This window comes from Myotis myotis, unplaced genomic scaffold (assembly GCF_014108235.1).
Source record: "Myotis myotis isolate mMyoMyo1 unplaced genomic scaffold, mMyoMyo1.p scaffold_m19_p_1, whole genome shotgun sequence".
Lineage (NCBI taxonomy): Eukaryota > Metazoa > Chordata > Mammalia > Chiroptera > Vespertilionidae > Myotis > Myotis myotis.
Window position 1 is genome coordinate 77,664,272 of NW_023416313.1, and position 20,230 is coordinate 77,684,501.

The 20,230-nt window shown below is 43.6% G+C and overlaps 2 protein-coding genes across 9 annotated transcripts in view; one reads left to right on the forward strand and one right to left on the reverse strand.

Moving 5' to 3' along the window:
* FBH1 (F-box DNA helicase 1) overlaps positions 1-2,971 on the reverse strand; it is a 64,516-nt gene extending 61,545 nt beyond the window's left edge. For all 6 annotated transcript variants that reach the window (XM_036342077.1, XM_036342109.1, XM_036342102.1 and 3 more), the window contains exon 1: positions 2,815-2,971. In XM_036342077.1, the coding sequence (XP_036197970.1) occupies position 2,815 (1 nt within the window). In that variant the 5' untranslated portion in view covers positions 2,816-2,971. The remainder of the gene's footprint in view (positions 1-2,814) is intronic.
* A 109-nt stretch (positions 2,972-3,080) lies between these two features.
* Positions 3,081-18,355, forward strand: ANKRD16 (ankyrin repeat domain 16). Of its 3 annotated transcripts, XM_036342128.1 has the most exons (8): positions 3,081-3,897; positions 6,909-7,129; positions 9,603-9,645; positions 13,222-13,330; positions 14,596-14,757; positions 16,266-16,344; positions 16,457-16,539; positions 17,793-18,355. In XM_036342128.1, exons 1-8 carry the CDS (start codon positions 3,578-3,580, stop codon positions 17,856-17,858), a joined length of 1,083 nt encoding a protein of 360 aa, XP_036198021.1. In that variant the 5' UTR covers positions 3,081-3,577; the 3' UTR covers positions 17,859-18,355. The 3 variants fall into 3 exon arrangements, with proteins under 3 accessions (XP_036198021.1, XP_036198029.1, XP_036198014.1); XM_036342136.1 differs by lacking the exon at positions 16,457-16,539 and having other exon boundaries at positions 3,082-3,897; positions 17,728-17,935; XM_036342121.1 differs by lacking the exon at positions 16,457-16,539 and having other exon boundaries at positions 3,084-3,897.
* Positions 18,356-20,230: the final 1,875 nt, after the last annotated feature.

Below are 20,230 nucleotides of genomic sequence, written 5' to 3' on the forward strand. Positions count from 1 at the left end.
TATACATACGGCAATGTAAATTCCACACCAATGCACACAGGAAGTGCTATGACAGAAAGAAAAGCTAACAGGAAAGTTGAAAAGGCTTTATGAAGAGCTCAGCCCCAAAAGATGAACAGGATTCAGTATGGCAAAACAAACAAAATGTGCAAAAACACAGAGACATGGCACAGCACTGGTGTGAAGGGAAGTCAGGTTTCATCATAACAAGAGGTTCACAAATGGGAAACAGAACTGAAAAAGAAATTTGGAGGCACAGATTATAAATGTCCTTAAATACATATAACACTAAGGAAATTGAATGTTAACAGATAGGCAATTCAGAGAATTATCTAGCTCTTAAGCAGGGTCAATGCACAATCAAATTTGCATGTTTAGAACAGTAACTCTGGAGGTAGGGTAGTCATGAAGATTGTCTAGAAAACAAGGCAGAACCTGAAGCAAGAGTTGGTAAAGTCTTGAGAGCAGCGGCAGAAATAGGAAGCAGGAGGCCCTGGTTGGTCAAGGACACATACCTGGGTTGCGGGCAGCAACCAATTGATGTTTCTCTCTCCCCCTCCCTCCCTTCTACTCTCTCTAAAAATCAATGAAAAAAATATCCTCGGGTGATGATTAACTAGAAGGAAAGAAGGGAGGGAGGGAGTGAGGGAGGGAGGGAAGGAGGGAGGGAAAGTGAAGATCAACAAGTCTTTTCTAACAAGACTGGGTGAAAAAGATAAAAAAAAGAACAAAGAAAACTGAAATTTCCAGCACAAATATCATTAACTACATTAAGGAGTAAAGGAGAAATAGTGCTTTTCATCACTTTTTCCTGGAGTGAGGGGGAAGATGAATGTTTTCAGTTTTGAAAATACTTTTGTTTTAAAGTTATCTGTGGAATGCCAGGTAAAGCTCTAGGAGGCACTTTGAAATTTGAGACTGGTCCTCAAAAGACATGTGACTGACAGTTGAGATAAGATTTGAGGTGCTTTAGTGAGATGCTTTTAGAAGTAGATGACTCCATAGCCAGAAGGGCAACGACAGAATCAAATTCAATCTTCAAATAAAATCAGCCCAGGAAGGATAGAGGAATCTAATAACCAGAGAAAAGATAATGGCAACAAATAGGAAATTAGAGCTCTAAGTCCAATACCAACGTTTGGTGTTCACACACTCACAAATGACAAAACATGTCAAATGATCACGACATCAATGACCACTGGTGAATGCTACATAACCATGAAATACAACGCAGGAGAAAGGAAAGCAGACAGCGAGGAGCAAATCATAATGCCAACATGACCACATGCAAAATGACACAGTAAAAGCCAGACCACAAACTCCAAAAGATGCACCAAAAAAAAATGGGCAACCTAACTGGAAAATCAGCAAGATCCCAGTTAGCTTCCTGTACACCAAACTTTTAACCCAGAAAATCACAGGAGCTGTGGACAGATTCACATACATTATCATCTAGTTATCTAAAGGCGGAATACAGATCACAATAAGTTTATAAGAAGGACAAAAGAGACAGAGTTGCATTTGACACCAGTTCAGTAACCAATCATCTGGATTTAAAAGAGTTTGTCCCATTCTGCAACGAATGAGTTCCACTTCTGTTTTTTTTAAAAATCAGGGAAACTGGAAGCATAAGGCAAGAGAAGGTAAGGTGACTTGTAATAAGGATGGGAGGGAGCATTAGTAGCAAAAAGTGCAAAACTTCCACTTGTGTTGACTCCAACAGCAGCATGTTGTTGCTTGGCATGTTTTAAAACTTAATGCATTGCAAACCACTTTCATGCCTTCCTGTTTTTTGAAGTGGCAAGACATAACGGAACAAAAACTTCGGCAAAGTTGATATTGGACCTAGTTCTGTCTCCAATGACTGTCCATAATTGCTCAGGAAATTAACCAAATTCAGTGTGTTCACTGGTAAAATTGGTTTGTTTTCATAGGCCATACCAGAGGTCTTTTTTTTTTTTCATTTTTTTCATTTTATCTCCCTTAATTTATTTTAGCACAGCGCTAGGCACTAGTAGAGACACACACCAGGTGCTACCATCCTTCCTTCCATGGGACTTCATTATCTACAGGAAGTGGCAAAATCATTAACTTTAGGCCTCAGTTTCTCCGCCTCTAATGAATGATGCCTTACAGGGTTGTTTGCGGATTCCATAATTAAAGTGCTTTGTATAAAGCGCAATATATATGTAAAGCATAATTGTTTCTAGGTCTGGCAAACAGTAGCAACTCCCATCTTATATCTAGAGGAACTGAGAACCAAGAGGTTTAAATGACTAGGACCTAGTAAGATCGGGGAAAGAACTCAACACCTACTCAAATCCCTTCCATCACCCCATGCACCTTGCTTGCTCAGATATCAAGGTATCTTCTACAAGCTCAAGGTCTTCCCACATCACCTAAGTTTTTCTTAATATTCAAGTAAGGGGGAAGGAAGCTACAAATGAAAGAGGCAAAAGGACACAATAAAATGACTCGCCCAAGGTCAAAAAACCAGAGTAGAAAAGGAATGCTTGCCGGCGGGCAGCCGAGGCCACGTCCCCCATGACTCCCACAACACCGAGAAACGACGAGCTCCCCACTTCCCGGGCTCACGGACACTGTGTAGGGGCGCCCTCCGCTTCCAGCGTGCCAGCCCGCCGCGCCCCTGCAGCTCACCCACCGTGGACAGCCCGGACCCCAGGTCCCCACGCTCCCCGCACACCCCCACCCCCCACCCCGAGATCCGGACCCTCGCTCAGGACCCCGAAAGGTTAAGTGTTCACAGCGAGGGGCCCCGCCTGAGCTCCCAGCCACATCCGCGGCCTCACGCACTATGGCGCTGCGGACGGGGGCTCCAGCCACCGCCGTCGCCTCCGGGCCCGGGCCTCCCGGCCTCCCAGTCCCGACGTCCACAGGGTAGCGCTGGCCGGAGCAGGCCTTGGACTTCCTCTGACAGCTCCGCGCCGCCGCAGCCCGGGAAGAGCCCGCCTCCGGGGCTGACGGACTTCCCCCACGGCCAATCGGAATGCGCGCTCGGAAGGGGCGCGGCCACGACTAGGGGCCCCGCCCCTCCCGCACTTCCGCTAGGGTGAAAAGACCAGAGGAAACTTTCCCAGAGTTCCTCCGAGCTCTCAGGGCGGGAGGGACGGCAGCGGCCGGGCGGAGGCTGGCTTCGGTCGGGTGCTGGAGTGGCGGGGGGCTCGCGACGAGGGAGGCCTCACCACGGCTCCTTTACCGGTGTCTCGTGGGCGCTGAGCTGCCACTGGGGCCCGTCACCAGTGCAGGCACCGCGCTGACCCCTCCCCTGGCAGCGGTTCGGAGCCGGGCGCCCTGGCGTGGAGTGAGCACAGACTCCAGCGGGTTCGACGGCAACTACGCATGTTTTGCCCAAAATGAAACCAGTGCGGTCGGCAGCCGCGAGTCTTCGAACACGGCTATGCCCGCACCCAGAGCGCGCGTTCGGGAGGCTAGTTGTTTTGCAGGGACACTAACCACCCGACGTAGGGAAGCGCGGCTCTGCCCCTGGCTCGCGGTCCGGAGGGGATAGCGCAGGGCAGGGCTGGGGACTCGGGCCCCTCGCCTGGCCCGGGTGGCCATGGCGGCGTCCCGGGACGCGAGGCGGCTCTACAGGCTGGTGCAAGAAGGTCGACTGTGCGCCCTGCGGGAGGAACTGCAGGGAGCGGGAGCCGCCTGCTGCCCGGGGCCGGCGGGGGACACCCTGCTGCACTGCGCCGCCCGCCACGGGCATCGGGACATCCTGGCCTATCTGGCCGAGGCCTGGGACATGGACATCGAGGCTGCCAATCGAGACTACAAGCGGCCCCTGCACGAAGCTGCCTCCATGGGTCACCGGGACTGTGTGCGGTACCTGCTGGGCCGAGGAGCCGTGGTCGACTGCCTGAAGAAGGCTGACTGGTAGGTGGCAGGAGTTCCAGAAAGACACCCCTTAACCCCTTTTCCCCAGAATCATATATTCCCATGTACTTTTTCTGACTCTACACTGTAGAGTCTACAGCACAGCTTCTCAACCTTCCCCGTTAGAGCACATTGTTCCAACCCTTGGGAGTCGACTGTTTGGTCCAGACAGTTGCTTCCCTTTATAAAGCAGAGAACAGTACAGAATATGATCAGATAGAATAACATCAATGAATTCCCCATATAACATGAGCCCCAGGATACGACGTTCTTCTGGAGACATCTGGTAAATGATTACTTCACCAATGGCATTGATTTAACGTTTTAAATTTTGAAATAGCTATAGGTTCACAGAAGGTTACAAAGAAATGTTCAGGGAAGTCCCATGTGCCCTTCCCCTAGGCTCCCCCAGCAGTTTAACATCTTACAGGTTACATTACAGTAACAGAACTAAGAAATTGACATTGCTACAGTCAATAAACTTATTCACATTTCATCAGATTGTACCTACACTTATATGTATGTGATACTCTCTGTATGTGATTTTATCATGTGTAGCTTTGCATGATCACCTCCACAGTCAACATACCTTTACCATCACACAAACCAATTGCATTTTGTTAGACCAACATTGTTTTCAGTACTCACTTAGAGGTTATGAATGTAGCAAAATCCATAACATAATGAAGTTCTTGCCTACAAGTAATTCCTGATATGATATATAAACACAGAAGACAGCCATGTAAGTACATTTTGCCCACCGGGAGGGAAGTAGGCCTGGGTGTGTTTTGAGGGTTGCACTTTGGCTGTGACTAAGCACAAGACTGCTTTTCTTGTGCTGCTGGTAAGATGACCTAAAGACAGTTCCAAGAGGCATAGACCTCATATACTCCTCAAAGCAATACTTCAGATAAGGAAACAGCCGAAAACAAAACACTAAAAAGATGAGGTTCATTTGATTATGTATTTGGGAAGTATATAATCACAGTGAGACATTTTTGCCCATTCTCTCTCTCTCTCTCTCTCTTCCTTTCTGAAATACCTTACCTGCTTTTCCAATAATCCTGCCTTGCTCGAGGTTCATTCCCTTCATGAGGTTCTTGAAAATTCTAGCTTTCATTTATCTGGTTGTTTTCCTGTTAATTTCTCATTCACTGTTGTTACTACACTAGAGGCCCAGTACATGAAAATTCGTGCACTGGGGTGGCGGGGAGGTCCCTCAGCGGGCCTGCCTCCTCTCACAGTACTGGAGCCCTCTGGGGATGTCCTACTGACGGCTTAGGCCCGCTCCCTGTGGGGAGCCGCAGTCTAGCCTCCCTCTGTGGGAGGCGACCAGGCTGATCAGGGGAACGTGCCGCCCCCATCACCCTGCTGCTGCTGCCACTGCTAGCCATGACGGCTGTGAGGCCTGCGCCCTGGGCCTCGCAGCTGCCGGGGCTCACTGCCTGAGCCCATGGCTGCCATGAGTCCCGGGCCTCGCAGCCACCAGGGGCTACGGTTGCTGTGATGTAGGGAGTGGCTCTAGAGTTGAGCCTTGGATTGACCTGTGGCAGAGCCACAAACAAGTCCCAGCTTGGAGGGCAGAGCCCTCTTAGCATAATTAAGTGTAACCTTATAGTGCCCCCTAGATCCTTCCTAGGTAGCTAATGGGCCGTGGGAGGTGCAGCAAGTGCTGCCAAAACAAGTGAAACTCCCAAGAACATTGTAACTATGGTGACCACTACCTTGTTTTTCTCTGACTGTAAAATAAAGCCTCAGCTTGCTGGCTGGATCCTTCTCTGTGGCCTCATCCAGGCACAGGAGATCCACTGAGCCCCAGCTATATTCTCTTTGTCTTTTCTTTAATCCTTCGCCACCCCCCTCAGGCTCACCGAACCCTTGGTTGTGCTGGCCCGGCACACCTTGAGCCCCTGGCCCCGCAGCTGCCTGAGCCCATGGCTGCTGTGAGCCCCGGGCCTCGCAGCCACTGTGCTTTGTCCAGATGGACGTCCGGAAGCCGTCTGCCCTAATTAGCATATTACCCTTTTTATTAGTATAGCTTACCCCTCACCCCCCCCCCCAAAAAAATAGTGTTGGTAATTAACTAATATAGCAATCTTTTAAGATAGATGAGATTTAGAGATCACCCAAGTATAGTGAGCTCCCACAATGTGCCAATCACAGGTTCTAACCCTGGCAATGAGGAGGTAAACAAGACCTGCTGCTGCTTTTCAGAAATCATAGCTCCTTCATTTTGCAGACGAAAAAAAAAGAAAAGCTCGTGGAAGTGAAATGGCTTACCCCAAATCATTCATGTGGCAGGAGAGGAAGACCAGAGCCACCTCTCTTGATATAGATATCATGTAGTTCACTCTCCTATAGTTGTGGACACAAGTGAGCACAGAGACTTATTATAATCACACTGTTTCATTTGCTTCACCAGTGTATGTTTGTTATAGCTAGGTACAGTGTCAAATGCTCTTTTTAAACTCTTTCAGCATAATATAATCAACTAGAGGCCCGGTGCACAAATTTGTGCATGGGTGGGGTCCAGCTGGCCCACACCAATCGGGGCGATCAGGGAGGGGCTCCTGGTCGAACTCCCAGTTGAGGGAACAATTTGCATATTACCCTTTTATTATATAAGATAGGATAAGTGGTTTCTAAAGTGACTAAAGTAAGTGAGGTAAGTTCAGCAGAGTACCTTTTATGCAATATTCTTCAGGACAAACTTTATGATTTGGACTAATTCTGTCCCGATTCAGTGCCATACTAGAAACTATCTCAGAAGCAGCTTTGCCTCTTTGGTATCCCCCTTTTGTAGGCATGCTTACATCACAATCATTTTCCTCTTATTTCACCCAGGGTCCTCAGGGCAAACAAAGTAGTTGAAAATTATCCTGCTTCCCAAATCCCTCAGTCCTCTAGGTTTTCCATCTCTACCAAGGATGTGTGTTTTTTAAAGACCTGGTTGTACCCTTATAATGTCTCAGCTACCCTTCCATCTGACAGCTTGTCCTCTTTGGCCTTAGGACTCCTCTGATGATGGCTTGCACAAGGAAGAATCTCGAGGTGATCCAGGACCTTGTAGAACATGGTGCAGATCCACTTCTGAAGAACAAAGATGGCTGGAACAGTTTCCATATTGCCAGCCGAGAAGGTGACCCTCCAATCCTCCAGTACTTGCTCACCATTTGCCCAGATGCCTGGAAGACAGAGAGCAAAATTAGCAGAACTCCTCTGCACACAGCAGGTATGGCCCAGAGCTCTGCCTCCCCCAGCACTGCAGAATGGCATCCAGTTGGAGGGTTCTGGAAAACAGAGATTGGTGAATAAGGCCAGCTTTCGGATATTTGGCATACACTTAGTTTCTAAAGCTAATGTCACTTGGTACTTAACATGCACTGCCGGGGTCCAACCCCAGCAGGTCCAGGGGTCCCCAAAGGTGTGGACGGAGTCGGCGAAGAAGGAAGGGCACGGAGACAGTGTTCAGTTGATCAGCAGCCTAGCCAGGATCTCCAGCCAAGTTCTGGTCTGGATCTCCAGAGAGGTTCTGCTTAGGATCTCCAGCCAGGTTCTGTATCCATGTTGTCTTGCTAGGTTCTCCAGCCAGGTTCTCCAGGTTCTCCAGCCAGGTTCTGTAGCCAAGTTCCCTCGCTAGGTTCTCCAGCCAGGTTCTGTCCAGGTTCTCCAGCCAGGTTCAGTTACCAGGTTCTAGTCAGGTTCTCTTGCCAATTTCTGTAGTCAGGTTCAGTCCAGGACCTTTTGCCATGTTCTCTCGCTAAGTTCTGTCTCTAGGTTCTGAGGCCAGTTTCTGTCCAGGAACTTTTGCCATGTTCTCTCCAGCGAAGTTCTGTCTCTAGAGAACGTTCTGTGTAGGTTCTGTGCCTAGGTTCTGTCTCTCCTCGTTCTGTCTTCTTACATCTGTATTTATACCAGTTGATTCCAATCCTATCAATCTCTATTTCAAAGGTTAGGGTGTTTCTTATCTCCATTCCAGGGAGTAAAGATTATGTAGCTTAAGCATGATTGTTCGTAGTTAAAGTGATTAATTACCCACCTGGCACTTAGTTAAGAGGTTTTATTCCCTCCCTAACTTCAGGGGAAAATCCCTACCTGGGGAAACAACCTTTCTCAGAGACCTTGGTTAAAACACATAGTGCCAAGAAGGTGAGCAAACATATTAAGAACAGTATGCCATATATGCCAGGTCCCTTGAAACAGCAAGGATGGACCGGCTCCCGGCAATGCACTTCTTTCTTGTATTAGTTCACTTTTCATAAATATCAGTCTTAGTATTCCCAGCTAGCTAGATGGTATGCTGGTTTTTTCCTCACTAAGTCTTTGACCTTGGGCAAGGAGCTTAGTCTCTTGAGCTAGTTTCAACAGCAAGATAATGATGACAATGATGCCCATATCGCAAGGTTATTACAGGGTTTAAGGAGCCGAATGTAGGTAAACTCCTTAGCACAGTGTGTGACACATGAACTCAGAACGGGGTATTGCTATTTTTATGATCGTTTTCACATTTTTTTTATTATTAAAGACAGGAGGAAAAGAGACAGGGTTTTTGATTGTTTGTTATTTGTTTTTAATATATATTTTTATTGATTTCTGAGAAGGGAGAGGGAGAGAGAGATAGAAACATCAGTGATGAGAGAGAATCATTGATCAGCTGCCTCCTGCATGCCCTCTAATGGGGATTGAGCCCTCAACCTGGTCATGTACCATGACCAAGAATCAAACTGTGACCTCCTGGTTCGTAGGTTGATGCTCAACTACTGAGCCACACCAGCTGGGCAAGAGACAGTTTTTAAATGTCCTCAGCAATATCTACCACAGCACTATCTATTTAAATAAACATAGGTACTTATAATTAAATACCTGAGTGTATTTGACTTATGTAGTGATAATGTTAAATATAAATTTAGGGTATTTTTATTGTTTTGAATAATTAGTCTTAATTCTGAATTATCTAGTTATAGATTATTTTAAATTTGTAAAAAGCAAAGCTGCTGTGGTATAAGATGAAATGGACACTAATGAGCTTGAGTCCAGATCAAGAACTCTAGAAAATAATCTTTAGCCTTCTAGAGAATTCATTGAATTAGAATACAGGGTTTTTAATTTCTCTAAAAATCAATACCTGTGACATGACATAGTTTAGGAAATATGCATACAATTGTTCTAGCCACAGTGGGCATGTAAGGACCAAGGAGTCCTTTTGCAAGAGTGAAGAAAATGTTTCTCTGCTCATAAATTGTTTGACTAGGTCCCCTACTCTTCTGGAGAAATAGTACCCAGTCATTTACACAAAGTAGTGATGCACAGATAGTCAAAAAGCTTTATTATTGACCATAGTTATTTTTAGTAGTAGAATTAAATTCCTGGTTATTTTGTCATGGATTACTCTTAAAATGTTTTTATATTTCCTGGGCAAAAGCTGCCTGGCTCAACTCAAAAGGGAAGAGATAGGTAAGTTTAGGATTGAAAATTTGCCATAAAAGTGTTTATAAAGACAAGATAATCAGTTTTGGCTATGGACCTATTCAGTAAAAACATCATTCTTTACCAATTATCCAGCTAGATTTTTATTAATATACTTACTTTAATTGCCCCTTCCTGTAAGTCATAGCTAAAAAGATGGGACAGAGACCAGTGCCAGGAGGAAAGAAGCATTTTATATGTGCACCTAAAAACTCTAATTCTCAACTCTCTTCTCCCAGCAATGCATGGCTGTTTAGAGGCAGTAAAGGTGCTTCTTCAGAGGTAAGAACAAAACAGCAGATTAAGGAAGATATTTGCTAATTATGACAGTTAATGTCGATGCTACTTGTAGAGCTCAAGCAAATTGTTCAAGAGCAGCTAAAGTACCAAGAGAGAAAAGAACAAAGGACAAGCAGATAATTTAAAGAACATAAAACAAAAATAGCTAAAAAATTTGAGAGAAAGTCATTTATTTGTTCATTCAACAAGCATTCATCTATTTATTCAGTGCCTATTTGAATTGTACCAGATGCAGGGGTTACAATAGAAATGAGACAATGTGTTTTCCCTCTTAGGGAACTCACAGACGCTGCACTAGTTGTATGAATCTGGTGGCCATTACGAGGAATTGCAGGGTCCCTGCAGAAGCATATGACAAGAAGACCCAACTTGGCCTAGGAGTGAGGAATCTCAGCCCCAGTGTTATTTAAACTATGATCTGAAGGAAGCTGAGAGTGGGAGGCAGGGGGGCATTCTAGTCAGAGGAAGCAATACTCAGGGATGCTCATCCTGGGAAAACCATAGTGCATGTAAGAAACTGAAAGAAGCCGGGGGAAGGTCAATGGGAAAAAAAATGGAGACATATGTACTACTATTTGTAATACTTTGAACAATAAAATAAAATTTAAAGAAGAAAGAAAGAAACCTAAAGAAGCTCAGTATGTGCTGAAGCATATAGTGAGGGGGAGAATGGTGCGGGGTAAGGCAGTAGAGGAAGGGCAGGTTTCAATCAGGTGGGACATTATAGGCTGTGGGAAGGATTTTAGGTTTTGTTTTAAGCATATAAGATGCCATTGAAGGGATTTAAGCAGGGTGAATAGAATAAGAAATTTGCATTTTCAAAGATCCTCTAGTTGCAAAATAGCGAATGGAGTGGAGGAGGAGCAAGAGTGGGTGCTTTGAAAGCTATTGGGAGGCTATTGTAGTTAAACAGGAAAGAATTGTAGCTGGGCTAAGAAGCTAACAGTAGGGATGAAGGAAAAGATTTGGAGATACTTCAGTAGAATCAGTAGAACTAGGCCAGTGGTTCTCAACCTTGGCTGCACATTAGAATCACCTGGGAATCTTTTTAAAATCCTGATTTCTGGGCCTCATCCTCCGGAAATTCTGTTTCTTTGTTATGGGGTGGGGCCACAACATTAGTAACAAAGAAACAGAATTTCTGGAGGATGAGGCTCAGAAATCAGGATTTTAAAAAGATTCCCAGGTGATTCTAATGTGCAGCCAAGGTTGAGAACCACTGATCTCTAGGCAAATGATTCAATAAAAGGACTGGGAGAGAAGGAAAAGTCAAGGATGACTTTCAGGTTTCTCACTTAAGCAGCTGGTGCTGGTGTCATTTACTGAGGTAAAGAGCAGTGGAGGGGGAGCAGGTTTTGTGTGAAAAGATGAGAGGTTCACTTTTGGACATGGTGAGTGCATGTGCCTGTGAGACACCCAAGCAAAGATGTCAAGGCAGCAGTTAGAGACAAGATATGGAGCCCAAAAAACAGGTATGGGCTGAGATACAAATGTGGGCTTCATCAACAAAGAGATGATGATTGAATTTTTTTTTTAATATATTTTATTGATTTTTTACAGAGAGGAGGGGAAAATGATAGAGAGTTAGAAACATCGATGAGAGAGAAACATCGATCAGCTGCCTCTTGCACGCCCCCTACTGGGGATGTGCCTGCAACCAAGGTACATGCCCTTGACCGGAATCGAACCTGGGACTCTTGAGTCTGCAGGCCGACGCTCTATCCACTGAGCCAAACCGGTTAGGGCTGCTGATTGAATTTTCAAGAGTGGAAGCGATTACCTAAGTAGACAGTGCATAGTAAGAATAGAGGAGGGCTTAATGCAGTGCCCTGAAAGCATCGCTTATGTGTAGAGCTTGCCTACTGCAAATTGGAACATACTTGATTGTCAGCAAATTTATAGATATTCAGTCATTGTACAAACATTTTTGGAAGCACCTCCTATCTGTTAGGTGCTGGGTGGTAAGCAAAACAAATGCATTCCTTTTCCTAACAACCTATAGGCTGGTGTGGAAGCCAAGTATAGGCATTCAAGTAAATACCATAAAATTATAAATTGTAATACACGTATCTCTGTTTTCTGAAAGTTTGTATTATCCTACTTCGCCTATATATAAGACCTACATTAGTACATTTTTTCACTAATCAAAAGAATCCGAATAGGATTTTCACTTCTACAAGAAAAGCTGTTACTGTAGCAATGCAGGTCTTTCATAAAAGTGAAATGGCACATGTAATGCAAACTTTCAGAAAGGTGAAGATACTCATTGCTTTATGCCATTTTGGCTTACAAAAAGTTTTGTAGGAATGCTCTACTTTCAGCTAGCGGGGGAAACCTGTAATGTTAAGAAAAATGTACACAATGGCATGTGGAAGCAAAGGTGCTGTTGATGCAAGACAGAAGACAGGCCAGTGTAAAGTCACAGAGCTGTGATTTGAAGAATGCATTGGAGTTTGCCAAGTGAATAATGGAGAAGTAATTTCTAAGCAGAGGGCATCAGCAAGTGCAAAGGCAGCAAAGAGCTGGACAAATGAAAGAGCAGGAAAAAGGCAGGATCATGAAGAAGGTAGGATAGAGAAGAAAGTAAGACAAGTAGGATCAAGAAGGTAGGAACAGAAGATGATCAGACTGGTGGGAGGTGCGACTGAGAAGACAGGACAGGAAGTTGAGGGTAGGAATGGAAAAAGGGGAGGTGTGATGGAGAAGAAGATAGGACAAGAAGAAGGTAGGACCAAGGAGACAGTGGTGCAGGTAAGATAGGATGGTGAAGAAGGTAGGACTGAGAAGATAGGATAGGTTGGACCATGAAGAAGATGGAACATAAGAAGATAGGACAGGTGGGAGGTGAAACTAAGAAGATGATAGGGCAGGTAGGACCAGGAAAAACGCAGGACCTAGAAGAAAGAATAACCATAAAGAAGGTAGGTTACAGTAAGCACAGAGCAGTGGGTATGTGGGAAAGAGAAACCTGGAGAGGTAAGTTTGTGGGACAGTATCTTGACCACTAGAGGTCATGCTGAAGTTCCGAATTTTGTGCTTTGTTTTTGGGACATACTAGTTAAAGGTTTATAACAGGAGCAGCCATACCCAAATTGCATGGTGAAAAGATTATTTTGGTAGCTGTGAGAATGAATTAGCAAGGCAGAAGCCAAGGTGAGAAAAGCAGGAAGCTATTGTCTATTGATTTGGTCCTAAGGGGTAAAAGCAGCGAAAGAGAGAAAGATACAATTAAAATATTTTGAATGCAGAATTGAGAGGTAATAGATTGGGTTTGAGAGCTAAGGGGTGACGTCAGGGCTCCTGGCATGAGAAGTTGGAGAAATTGTAGTCCATAATATGGAATGACAGAAGTTTAGAGGAGGAACAGATTCGCTGGGGGAAACCGACATATTGTTGAAGAGCTAAGTTCTAGTATTGAGATGGGGAAAAGAGGGAGAGTGCTGCAGATTTTCATGGATCATTTGTAGGATATGTCATCTGCAAGTGGTCAAGAGTCAAGTGTCCATTGGGTTTGAAGCAGTGACTTCTCAGCTCTGTAATTTTGGGTTTGGGCTCTAGGTGTCAATATCAACCAGACTGCAAAGACAAATGTGGCCTCACACCCTTTATGGATGCAATTCAATGTGGGCACATCAACATAGCCAAGCTGCTCCTCAAAAAACATAAGGTACAGCAATGATTTGGTATTTTCTATGAGTTTTAGTCATAGGATACAAAGAGATCATGGTTATTCAGATCCTGGGTTCAAATTCCAGCACTGTCATGGGTCCCTCCCGTAATCTCTTTAAGCATCAGTATTTCCATCTGTAAAAGGTGACAAATTTTAATTCTTCAGAGGGTTACTCTAAGGATTAAATATAATTAGCAAAATAAGATTTTTTTAAATTGATTTTAGCGAAAGAGAGAGAGAAACATTGTTCCACTTATTTATGTATTCACTAGAGGCCCAGTGCACGAAATTTTGCACTGGGGGGTAGGGGATCCCTCAGCCCAGCCTGCACCCTCTGGGGATGTCCGCCTAAGCCAGCAGTCGGACATCCCTCTCACAGTCCAGAACCCCTCACTTCTTACCCCCCTGCCTGCTCACTGCTCCTTACTGCTGCCGCAGAGGTGGGAGAGGCTCCCGCCACTGCCACTGTGCTTGCCAGCTGTGAGCCTGGCTTCTGGCTGAGCGGCACTCCCCCTGTGGGAGCGCACTGACCACCAGGAGGCAGCTCCTGCATTGAGTGTCTGCCCCCTGGTGGTCAGTGTGCATCATAGCGACCAGTCGTTCTAGTCATTCTGCTATAACGGTTGCTTAGACTTTTGTTATATAAATTGGTTGATTCTTGTATGTGCCCTGGGGATCAAACCCACAACCTAGGCATATCAGGATGATGCTCTAACCAACCGAGCTACCCCTCCATGGCAGCAAAGTAACAGTAGCTGTTTTATAGTAATAACAACAAACCCCACTGAGTGCACACGTTAGAGCAGCGGTTCTCAACCTGTGGGTCGCGAACCCTTTAGCAGTCGAACGACCCTTTCACAGGGGTCGCCTAAGACCATCCTGCATATCAGATATTTACATTACGATTCATAACAGTAGCAACATTAAAGTTATGAAGTAGCAACGAAAATAATTTTATGGTTGGGTTACAACATGAGGAACTGTATTTTAAGGGCCAGAAGGTTGAGAACCACTGCTTTAGAGCATTGAATCTTAACCTTTTTGTTTGTTTGTTTATATAGTCCTTTAAGAATCTGACAAAAGCTCAACAATAAAGATTAAAATAATAATCATCATAAAAATAAATAATCTGACAAAAGCTATATAACATAGGCCCAGAAAAATGTACATAGGCAACAAATTTTAGCTAAAATGTCAGAAGGTCCATGGACCCAGCTTTCTCTGCTGCTTATTTTTGTTCCTGTCTCTCCCGAACCTACTAGGCTTGCATTTGTGCTGAGGATTTCCTGGGAGCCCAGGCTATACACAGGGCAGCAGTCACTGGGCAGAATGAAGCCATCCGATTCTTGGTATCTGAACTTGGCATTGATGTAGACGTGAAAGCAACATCAACCCACCTTACAGCACTTCATTATGCAGCTAAGGTTTGTTTCTTTTTATAAAGTTGTCCCTGCTTCCTTAGGCTTGCCTTACTTTACTGAGAAATAGCTCCACTGCCCTATTGCTTTGGCTCCATCTCTGGAAGAAAAAAATTGCTCATGATATGCTCCTAAAATGTTAAAGGGAAGCCCTGCATCCCTTTAAATAGAAACCTACCTTTATTTGTTGCTAGGCAAAAACTGAAAACACCCTTTATTCCATTCAATGCCTGGATTTTATGTTTCATCCTGCCCTTTTTTCGTCTTCAAGAATGTTTTTGAAGTCGTAAAAATCCATTATATTAAATTCCTAGCCTTCTCTCCTAATGGTAGATTTCAGAAGTTAAAATTTATTAATTGAGGGAAGGGAATTGCATTTACCAGCCTCTCTAATGTATAAGATATTTTAAGATGTGCAAAAATTTTTCACTACAGCCCGGCTTGTGTTGTTCAGTGGTTGAGCATCGATCCATGAACCAAGAGATCCCTGGTTTAATTCCCGGCTAGGGCACATGCCCGGGTTGCAGGCTCGATCCCCAGGGGGAGGGTGCAGGAGGCAGCCAATCGATGTTTCTCTCTCATCAATGTTTCCATCTCTCTATCCCTCTCCCTTCTTCTCTCTCTAAAAAAATCAGTTTTAAAAATACTTTTAAAAAAGAAGAATTCTCACTTAATAAAAATCTTATTTTAAAAAGTTTTCCTCCTGTTTTAAATACTAGGAGTATTTGCTTATTATCTTTAACATGATTGGCTACTTGCCTTTACTTGTTTTTCTAGCAACAGGACTGTTTTCTGATGACTTACACACTCTTATTTTTTTAGCAATTTTTAAAAAATAAATCTTAATTGTTGACAGTATTACATATGTCCCCTATGTTCCCCCATTGCCCCCCTCTAGTCCGTCCCCTCACCCTGACCTACACACTCTTGCCTGCATTCCCCTATGAGAAAGTGGTTAGATAAATGGCCGTGTGCTAAGGGAATGACCTGTGGCCACAGGGGGAGGGGGGCATTAGTGGGTCCACCCATAGGAAAATTGAACCTACAACCTTGACTTTAGTCTCACCACATACTAATGAACTAACTGGCTAGATAGAAAGTATATAAATTGCCTCATGAATGATAATGCCAGCTATGATGAGAGTTCCCATCAGGAGAGGTGACCATCTTTTCTAATTTATCTCTGCCCTAAAGATTTTAGCAAAGAGTGTGTGTACTTGGAAGAATCTGGAATTGTGTGTTCTATACGCTCATTACACTGAAGGAAACCCAACTGTATTAGTTGGTAATTTGGCCTCCAAAGTTGACCATCTATTTTCTAAAAACTGAATATCACCAAAATCTATCTTTAATGATTTATAGTGGAGTTTGAGAGTGATGTGATGATTTTTCCTTTAGATACGAAAATATAGTTTTAGCAGTTGAGTATTTTAGAAAAATGACCTAATATATAGATTCGTGTTTATGTTTAAAGGTGCTTGTCACAGTGATAATGAGTTTATTTCACTCCTCAGGAAGGACATGTGAGTACCGTTCAGATGCTCATTTCCTTGGGTGCTGACATCAACTCTAAAGATGAAAGAAATCGATCAGGTACAGTTTCTTTGTGCCTTGGAACTTATTATTCAGTGGAATATAAACAGTACATGCACTTTTTTATTGTTGTTAATCCTCACCCGAGGGTATTTTTTTCATTGATTTTCAGAGAGAGTGGAAGAAAGGGGGAGAGATAGAGAAATCGATTGGTTGCCTGCCCTGACCCTGGCCAGGATGAAGCCTGCAATCGAGGTACATGCCCTTGACCAGAACTGAACCTGAGGCCCTTCAGTCCTCGGGCTGACACACTATCCACTGAGCCAAACTGACCAGGGCTACATGGACTTTTAAAAACATTGGTTTTAATGTTATTCCTCTACTAGCTCAGCAACTTTTCCTTAAAATTACATCTAAAAAAAAAAAAATTACATCTCCAAATAGAACTGTTGCTGTTCCCATGGCAATGATGATGACTACTACTCATTATTACTGCTGTTATTATTATGTTTTTATCATTTTAAATACAACAGTATATGTGACATAAAAACACTTTATATTGTCTTGATGCCACCAACTATTCAGGTAGTTTATAGATGCTTCATAGGTCATCTCTCTTTTAAGTGTATTTAAAAACTACAATCATTACAGTTTTCTCAATTTAGAGCTCAGAAGGATATTTTCAGAGCTAATTCTTTAAACTCGTACTTCCAAATAAATTCAGTAATATTCTCTGTGTCAGTGGCCATCCTTCAGGAGTTTAGTGGAGGCTTCATGATGCTTCAAAGACTCATAGATAACTATGAGGCCACAGAGGATGGTCCCCAAGTCCAGGGACACAGACTTTCTTCTAAAGACCAGAGCAGGAGCCAGGGTTTTTTCAGCGCTAATTTCTAGCCAGAACAGGAAGATCTGTCAGCTCTATTTGTTTTTGTCATATCATTCTCATTCATGGTGATACTTTTACCCAGAGAGTTCACAAAACTTTGAAAAATTTTTCTGTACCAGTTAAAGTCTCCTATTTCTCATAAACTTGCTTTGTTGCTTTAGTCAAATCTCTTAAATCCTCTCCAGTTGGTCTTGTTATTTTTAAGTCTTTCTATCCCAATCAGCTTAACACATTGTATGTGGGAAACGTATTTATACGTTCTACCAGTGTAGTAGAGCGTGGGACACGTATTAATACGTTTATTATAGACTAGCGGTAGAATTCAGGTAACGTATAAATACATAAACTAAAGTTATCGTAATTTTACTGAACGTTGCCATTTGCGCAAAAAAATTAGCAAAAATGGCCCGTGCCACCTGTTAGCGCGTGATAAAAACTACCCGCAAACAATGTGTTAGAAGAAAAAATGTTTTAAGCTAGTATGGGTAAAGTCACACAGATGGATTGTGGAAATATAAAATCTGTACAATTAAAAGAATCAATATTTTCATTAGGAGCAGCCTACTGTATTGCTTTGAGGATCATGCACTAAGTTAGTGTGACTTCTCTCTCTGCCTAGCCCTACACCTGGCCTGCGCGGGTCAGCATCTGGCCTGCATCGAGTTTCTTCTACGGTCTGGGCTGAGGGACTCCCCAGACGTCACGGGCACCCTGGCTCAACAGCTCACACGGAACACAGACATCCTTCAGTGCTTTGGCCACAGCATGACGGCATGAGGCTGTTTCTAAAAGGCAGTAAAACTCATGGTAACTTAAATCCTGCTGCTTAAGTCATTACCAGGTTCAGTGAAATCTGAGGATAGTTGCTGTCCTCTTCCCTCCCTCCCCTGCACTCTGCACCGCAGCTGAGAGTCCCAGAGGATGTGGACGCTGGCTTCCTATATGGAGGGATGGACACACTAAAAATCTCTTCTTACCTGCATTTCGTTTTGTGGCCTTAAAATGGATTTAGATGATGTTTGTGAGGTCAATGTCTGGACTCCTTAGAAAGCATGTAACATGCAGGAATATAATATAGCATACATGCTTTTATATATTTATATATATTTGTACATATATATGAAATGTTTTATAGTAAGCATATGATAAGGCAGTAATAATATTAAAAATATAGCAAATTACTGTTCATGTGAGCCATAAATAATTGTCCTGTTTACTTTCTTTCATAGGCATTTTCTTAGTTGTTACATGGTTTAATTTGATTTTGTAGCCGGAGAGAATTGCTTATAATCTATTTTATTTACACAGACATTTTCAAGGAATTTATGAAAATGTTTCTGTATTCTAAGCACTGCTAGTTAAGCTATGTTATGGTCTTGAGGTTATTTTTTTTTTATTAGACAAGTTGTGTATTGACTCTCTTTAGGTAATCAATACACCTAAAAAATGAACCTAGGATAATTTCAAAACTTTTCTATTACCTCAGTTGAGGAAAGGGGTTTGTTGTTAAAGCCTGCAAGTCACATTTCCTGTTGCATGCCATCTGCCATTGAGGCCTGTGGTTGTGAAGGAATGAATACTACTTGTACCTTTTAAGAAATTTGTAGCAATTTAAACATGTTGAAAATAGGATGAGTGCTCAGGCATTTGGATTCTCTTCCTTTTATTTATTTATTTTTTGTATCATTTTCTCTGAATTTTAGAGGATAGTAATTAGTCTAAGTCAGGGGTGGGCAAATTTTTTGACTCGAGGGCCGCAATGGGTTCTTAAACTGGACTGGAGGGCCGGAACAAAAGCATGGATGGAGTGTTTGTGTGAACTAATACAAATTCAAAGTAAACATCATTACATAAAAGGGTACGGTCTTTTTTTTTTTTTAGTTTTATTCATTTCAAACGGGCCGGATCCGGCCCGCGGGCCATAGTTTGCCCACGGCTGGTCTAAGTCAATCTGTTGACAGATCAAATGCATCCATCACAAGCAAGACCTGATCTCCTTGTTTAGTGTAGTCCCATGAAAGCTTGTCACACATCTAGCTATTCTCAGCAGTGTACTGGGCTGGGTGAACAGTCAGAAATTCCAGTTCTTCTTTATTATTCCCAGATGGAACTGACTGAGTCCTCTACCCAACAATCAGATAAACATACTTATATAATCTTGTCTTGTGACCTCTATATTACATACTGCACTGATTCAAGCTGCAGTTACATTTCCTGTGGCTTCAGAGACGTCTGTGTGTCTTCCCTTTGGGTCTGAAGATGGCCCGTTAATGTGCAGGCCGGATGGGAGATCAGTCTGGTGCTGGCCATCTCATCTCTTCAGCACACAGGTGAAGCAGCTTTTCTTTTTTTTTTCTTTTTTCTTTTTTTACAGAGAGGAAGGGAGAGGGATAGAGAGTTAGAAACATCGATGAGAGAGAAGCATCCATCAGCTGCCTCCTGCACACCTACTACTGGGGATGTGCCCGCAACCCAGGTACATGCCCTTGACCAGAATCAAACCTGGGACCTTTCAGTCCGCAGGCCGACGCTCTATCCACTGAGCCAAACCGGCTAGGGCTGTGAAGCAGCTTTTTATTTGCAGTGACTACATGTGAGACCAGTTGACGTCTGTGGCTTTGCTTCTAATGTACCCCCTTGTACTAGCTCACCACCCAGCTGCAAAGAGGGAATATCTGGTTACACGTTTGGTCCTAGGAGTTTCAGAGATGGCAGGGATGATGATGTCAATTGTGACAAAGATGGTAGTGATGATATAATAACAGTCTTACTGTATTAAAAATGCTAATAACAATAATAATAATTAGTGTTATTCCCTACTTCTAGTTATAGGTACCTTTCTCACTTCTTTGGGTCTTTACTTAAAAGTCACCTCAGCCCTAGCCGGTGTGGCTCAGTGGATAGAGTGTTGGCCTGCGGACTGAAGGATCTCAGGTTCAATTCCGGTCAGGGGCATATGCCTGGGTTGCGGGCTTCAGTCCCCAGTAGGGGTAGTGCAGGAGGCAGCCGATCAGTGATTCTCTCTCATCATTGATGTTTCTAGCTTCCTCTCTGAAA

Excerpts from the sequence above, each read along its gene's own strand:
- ANKRD16 (XM_036342121.1), top strand. The coding sequence starts at position 3,578 with ATGGCGGCGTCCCGGGACGCGAGGCGGCTCTACAGGCTGGTGCAAGAA. Across the intron at positions 13,331-14,595 it reads TGCTCCTCAAAAAACATAAG|GCTTGCATTTGTGCTGAGGA; the intron begins GTACAGCAATGA and ends CGAACCTACTAG. Across the intron at positions 14,758-16,265 it reads CACTTCATTATGCAGCTAAG|GAAGGACATGTGAGTACCGT; the intron begins GTTTGTTTCTTT and ends TTCACTCCTCAG.